The sequence below is a fragment of the Pyxicephalus adspersus genome, chromosome 5 (assembly GCF_032062135.1).
Source record: "Pyxicephalus adspersus chromosome 5, UCB_Pads_2.0, whole genome shotgun sequence".
In the NCBI taxonomy this organism is placed as follows: Eukaryota; Metazoa; Chordata; class Amphibia; order Anura; family Pyxicephalidae; genus Pyxicephalus; species Pyxicephalus adspersus.
The window spans coordinates 144,461,382-144,467,881 of NC_092862.1; the positions used below are offsets into that span (position 1 = coordinate 144,461,382).

Below are 6,500 nucleotides of genomic sequence, written 5' to 3' on the forward strand. Positions count from 1 at the left end.
TAGGTGGGAAGGCTGTGTATGGGGTAGGTAGGTGGGAAGGCTGTGTATCAGGTAGGTTGGAAAGATGGATGAATCTGGCTGCAGCATTCATAATAGATTGTAGAGGAGAGAGTCGGGTTAAAAGAATACCAGAGAGGAGGAGGTTACAGTAGTCCAGATGGGAGATAAGACCATGTACAAGGAGTTTGGTGGTCTCTGGGGACACGTAGGGGCGGATTTTGGAGATGTTGCCCAGGTGAAAATGACAGGACGTGGATAAATAGGATTATTAATATTCCGGTCATTTGTGTTTTTTGCCTTGAACCTTTGGAATTGCTCTTAATAGGCAGCCTCACTGGAGGGTTTCTTTTGTATCAGTAATGATCAGACCCTTCAATGGCCTTCAAATAAATCACATATAGTTCATACAATTCCATTCCAAAAGCTACACCTCTGTCCAGCCATTACCTGCCATGCAGTTTGCTTGGGCACTGCAGCTCACAAGCAGATTTAAGGAATCTGGGGCTGATCTCAGATGATGTGATTTTACCGGTGACCTTTACCCTATCCAGGATTCTACATTACGTCACCGGGGGATTACAACTGCAAGGTGTCTGGAGGTTAAACATGTCAGGGGTGTCAATCTGCTGCAGAAGAGGATTCTGGGTAATGAACCAATTACCAGCTTACCTCCGGCTCCAACCCCCCAGAGAGCGGTAACTATAGCATGCTTCATATATAGAACTATAGATAGAAAGATTAGCAAATGCGTTATGTTTCGAGCTGCATTGATGTGTCTTTGTTATACCCAAAGCGATGCAATGTAATAATATTCAATGTGCTATGTACTAGCTGCTGCTTGTCTCTACCTCCCCTGAGGAAGCCTAAAGGCAAAACGAGTCGGGACAAGAAACGTTTATGTCCTTTTCTACAGAGGGCCTGATCATACATGTGTACAAAGTAATGACCCCCAATGGACATTCAACACACCGAGAGAGAAAGTGGAAATCTCCAGTGAGTGGCTCGGGGGGTCAGATGGTGCAGCTTGTTCTACACTATGATGACCCCCAATGGGCATTCAACACATGGAGAGGTCAGACAGACGCGGCTTGTTCTGGATCTACATACCTGGTGCCGTACATGTTCCCGGAGAAAACGGCATTCTCTATGAACTCCCCGTTATCGATTCCCCGCTGCATCTCCTCCCGGGAGACAAAGTGGTAATCTATAGGAGAAGGCGACACTAGATGTCATTGGTGGACTGAGACACAGACAATCAATTCTTTCTTTTATATGAGGAAAATCTTACAAGCTGGTCACTTCCATTTCTATCTGTACATCTGAAGACTTGCAATGCTGAATCTAGAATTACATTTACATGCAGGTCTAAGATATGAACAGCTCTGCCACACAGCTCAGCCCAGTCTGCCAGGAAAAGAGACCTGATTCCCCTCTCCTGATGTTTAGTATCACTTACAGGTCTTGCCCCTCTCCTAGCCAGTAATAGAACAGTGAAAGAGAAGCCGAAGACTGATAGGCCCATCCATGCTCTGTTAACACTGCAGAATAACTCATTGGTTTCCTGTGCTACGCCCCCCCCCCCCCAGCCTAAACTGTGCCAGGTAAAGGAAGTTACTCACACAGCTTGCATTAAAAGAAGACCTCTGATAAATAATACCGAGCTGCAATGATGTGCTATGTACAAGTTGCCCTTACCCCTGAGGAAGTCAGGCTCACTGCCGAAACGCGTTGGGCTAAATCTTTTTAAATAAGGCTGCAATCCCTCTATTTGGATGTTTACCTATAAAGCTTTTCACGTCAATTTGGGTATAGCAATAAGCCCCAAATACCCTGATAATAGGATACTCTCTGTTTAGTGCTACCTGGCGGTCAATGCACTATTGTATTATTGCACTCTGATACACTGTGTACGCCATTAATACACAGTAAAATGACTTTGTCACTATACCGAATGCCGAAAAACCACTCTAGTCTTCTTCATTGGATTCCTATGTTTGTTTTCTGGGGTAGGCAAATCTATATAAAGTCTTCATTGAACCTAAGCGAAGGAACTTCAGGACCAGAGTATTTTTTGTCTTTAACTCACTGTTGCTCGTCTTTAACTCACCCGAGGAAGCCTAACAGTGAAACGCGTCAGGGCCCGAAACGTTTATGTCCTTTGCTACAATCTCATCATTGCACCTATGTAGGTTTTGCAGCAATAATCCGTCTAGGTTTGGCCTCCAATACTTGAAACTATAATAACTTTGCTGGTTAACTTTTTGTCATAAAAGCCCCCCTCTGCCTATTTCTTTTAATACTTGATTATATTATTCACTGAAAGTGCCATTCACAGGACTGGATTACAGATGAAAGTTCCTGTATAAGTGGTTCTAGTATTGGAGTTCTTCTCTATATCATAGCTGATCATTTACACAAACATAAATGTTCTCACCTTTACCATTGCATTCACCCGGCCTCGGCTGTCTTGTTGTATCTGAAAATGAAAAGTTAAGAAATATTAAAAAAGAGATGGACAGATATTAGGGGGCGATCGGCCGATCTGATGGGTCTGATCTATGATGCTGCTGGAGGATTTGATTGGAGAGGCTGTTTGCCCTCCATGGTCTCCTCCAATCATCTGTGCCGATCTTTTTCAACATCAACCAATAGGGAAAATCTGTCTATCCGGAGTAGAAGATGGACCAGGAGCTCCATGACCCTCAGCGCGGTGCTCACTGTGATAACCGGCCCACCGAAGCCGCCTCCTTACCAGGACCAACGCCTGGGGCATACGGATGGGCTGTGGTGGTAATAATGGGGCAGAAAAAAAGATTTCCTATTGATAATTGATAATTTTATAAATGTGTTGTATGAGGCTGACAACCCAAGGGATGATTTCCCCAAAACTGGGCACCGATTTCAGGCTGTCAATATAATTGATGGATTTTCAATCACTGATTAATATTTATGTTGTCCAATACAATTGAATCTGATTGGTCTACTTTCAGCCACTATACAGCCAATCAGAATGCAGCAAAGGTAAATAATTATTATTTAGGACTTACGGGAAACAGAGAAGCCAAAAACGCCTTCATAATCCTTCAGCAGCATCTTCAGCAGCGTGCTCTTCCCGGCTCCAGAGGGTCCGCTCAGCACCACGGGTCTGGGTCCTGCCATGACTGGAGAGAAGAAACCGTAAGTGTTCAAACTCATATCAATGAACATTTTATTTTAATAGCATTTTCAATAATTAGCACGTTGTGGGGGTTCTATCAGAGACGTCTCACAACTTCCTGTCCCCCGGACACAATGGGGAATAGGTGGGATCTGTCCAAAGTGAGGGGAAACCCCTATTAGTCTTCACCAGAATGGGCGACTTTATTGGATGATTTCTTCTAAAATCCTTTTCCACCGACACCTCTAAATGAGGTGGGATCTCGCTGACTTGCTGCAGCTTCAAATGCACATTGTGAGCTCACAGCATGCAGTGGGGAAGCAATTTCAGCGCAGGAGAGGAACCGGTACAACTGTGCGCCACTGAAGATTGGAGATGAGGGGGGAGGCTGGAGGGGCAGATCGGATGAGGGGGGAGGCTGGAGGGGCAGATCGGATGAGGGGGGATTAGATGAGGGGGAGAGGCTGGAGGGGCAGATTTAATATATTGACCAAACTCATGTCCTGCATCGTCTTCCTTATTTGTGTCATTTTATGAGAGGATTGCTGCTAATAAATGTTCTTTAGTATGGCAGATGCCTGGGAGGTTGGGTGTGGACTCTCCAATGTTTGTTTATAAGAATTGTTAAGAAACCGGAGATACGGACAATTGTTCTAGGAGTTCCAGCCCTCCAGCATGCGGAGCACCGAGTGGGGACTGACCATGCTGAAGAACTTGTTTTATAAAACAATGGCAAAGAGCATCCAGCCAACCTTCTGTCAGGAGAATGAAAGCTTTATAGGTGACGCTCGATACAATTTATCATTTATAGATCCCTCCAGACCCTCTTAGCTGGGCGCACCACCCGGCAATTTTCAGTAACCACTTGGCTGTTACTGAAGAGCTGGGTCACATACAGGGGCTGCCACCCATTTCCTCGCCCCTGGCTGGGGTTGAACACTGCAGACGATACAATCAAAGCATATCTCCGCTATATGGCCAAGTGTTGGTGGCCACCATCATCATGGTTGGACGTTCCGGCCCTCATCCATGGCCATTACAAAACGTTTTGCTCCCCATAATTTGCTCATACAACATCCTACGGAAACAGAGTGAAGAATCTTAACTTTAAACCTCTTCTTTTCTGAGGTCATCTGAAATCTTCCAACATTCACCCGGACATTCACCAGCACTGTATGTATACCAATGTACCCCAATATAAGGTAATTACATACCAAGAACGATGCCCACTGCCAACCAAGCAAACTTCTAGAACTGAGAAGACTTCTGTGATATATATAGAGGGGTCAATCATACTGAGGAGACGTGTGAGCCGCGCACAATGCGTGACCCTGAAATGTACACCTTACACAGAACACAGCCAGGACCAGCGGTCCAACCCAATACCGGGCAACAAACCCAGAAACCTCCGGAATATGCGGGGCCACCGGGGCAGACCGAGTCCTGGGATGTAATGTCCGGATATCTGAGACAACGGCAAACGAGAGAGACAGCGAGCGAGACAACGGCAAACGAGAGAGACAGCGAGCGAGACAACGGCAAACGAGAGAGACAGCAAGCGAGACAACGCCAAAATGAGAGAGAAAAGAAAAAAAAGTAAGAAGAGAGAATAAAGTAAGAAGCGGGGAGTGGAGCACAGTGAGGTTTCGGTATTTTTAGCTCACGGTGAATTTCTGATGATCGGTTTCCTTTATGTGAATCTTGGCAGTCCGGTGAGCGCTGATTTGCGCCGTGATGTCACACATTTGAGCCGTCTCATTGAACACACAAGCGACTCCTCTCCCCGATGACATTCATAGTTTGCAGATTGTGTAAAGTGCTGAGTGTGCAGAGAAGCAGAACATTCCCCGTGTTCTAAAAGATTCACCCAGAAATACTAGACACCCGGGATATTGGCTCCGACGCATGGATTGTCCGATCAATAACCGATATCTCTATGGCTGCTGACCCAATCACAATACAGATTATACAATGCGTGCCAATGGAGAGTTCAGGAGAATTTCTATTGAATATTTGGGGTGAGAGTAATACAGGGCGAGTTCTATGCTTGGATGCTTCCACCCTCTCTGCTCCCCCATCACCCCAAGGGGAGGAATCCACCTACCTGGCTCCTGCGTCTCCTCTAACCCTCACTGTGCACCTGCTTGTGATGATGTGGAGGAGGACGGAGATTTATCTCAGCCACAAAGGCCAGGCAGTAATCTGTGGCACCTAATTATAGACCAAAGCCGATTACCAGGCTGGGCGTACGGTCGGTGGTGCCACACATTGGGGTCAGATCCTGCGGATTCTCTTTGTGGGACCGAGGGGTTAATTCTTCATCAGCTGCAAGGGGACAAACTTTCATTTTGTGAATATCCAAAAATCCCCCCTCCCCCGTGCACATGATTGGCTCTCTCGATAATTAAAACACAACTACAGAATTGTTCCTCCATGATGAGCGGCAGGCGGTGGGAGCAGCGGCAAGTCACATGACCACGTTATTAGTAGCAACGTGCAGAGCGCAAGGTGACCAATCACAGGAAGGCGCTGATATTACGCCGCCAATTCCCCATAGAATGGATCGTGCCGCCATCATTTCCTGACACATTTATTGCACAGTACCCGACCCAGATCTGATTGGTGGAATTCTGATATAACCCGACTCGCTCCATAGAACACACATGGGCTTTCTCACGTATGCTTCACAAAGCACAAAGAAATATTTTCCTCCGTGCGGCACCACGCGTCACGGTACGTTGCAGCACAGGTGCGCTCCCCGGGGACGCCGGTAATGAATGGCAATGCATTGCGGCAACTTGAAAAAGAACAAAAATGCAAATACCAAGCTGCCATCGCTCTGCAGACCCAGCCCTGTGCGTCTTTGGTCTCCAATCTTGGAAATCTGACCGCCAATTCTGTAACGCAATATTTATAGATCTTATATGTTGGAGATCGTTGGCAAAACGTAATGTCCAATCACAGTCATGACTTAAAAAAAAATCTGAATCCTCCCAGACAGCCGAGCCCTGACCACACATCGTCCACTGCAGATACAAACCGTATACTTGGTCAGGGACCGCCCCCAGCCTGTGATTGGATAAAGAGAGGCCACACTGTGCTGAATAAATGACACCAGGTGGTAATGCGAAGGATTTTCCCTGACTGGGAAACATTGATTGTATTTGGTTGAAGTGTATTGGTTGACTTATTGATCAACCAACTACTGGTCTATGTACTATTGGCTGACCTACTGAAGGCTGATCTACTATTGGCTGGTTTACTATTAACTGACCTGTGATTGGGCGATTTACTATTGATGCCCCAACTAATGGCCATTGTGATTGGCCGGCTGGCTATGGAT

General features: G+C 46.2%; 1 protein-coding gene across 2 annotated transcripts in view; it reads right to left on the reverse strand.

The window, feature by feature from the left end:
• The window catches only part of GUK1 (guanylate kinase 1), a 12,102-nt gene that overhangs the window by 4,564 nt on the left and 1,038 nt on the right, over positions 1-6,500 (reverse strand). The window contains exons 1-4 of one of the 2 annotated variants that reach the window (XM_072413014.1): positions 5,262-5,346; positions 3,048-3,161; positions 2,435-2,476; positions 1,108-1,204 (exon numbers count right to left, since the gene is read on the reverse strand). In XM_072413014.1, the coding sequence (XP_072269115.1) occupies positions 1,108-1,204; positions 2,435-2,476; positions 3,048-3,159 (251 nt within the window). In that variant the 5' untranslated portion in view covers positions 3,160-3,161; positions 5,262-5,346. Of the gene's footprint in view, positions 1-1,107; positions 1,205-2,434; positions 2,477-3,047; positions 3,162-5,261; positions 5,347-6,500 lie in introns of those variants that run through there. The other variant, XM_072413013.1, reaches the window with a different exon arrangement.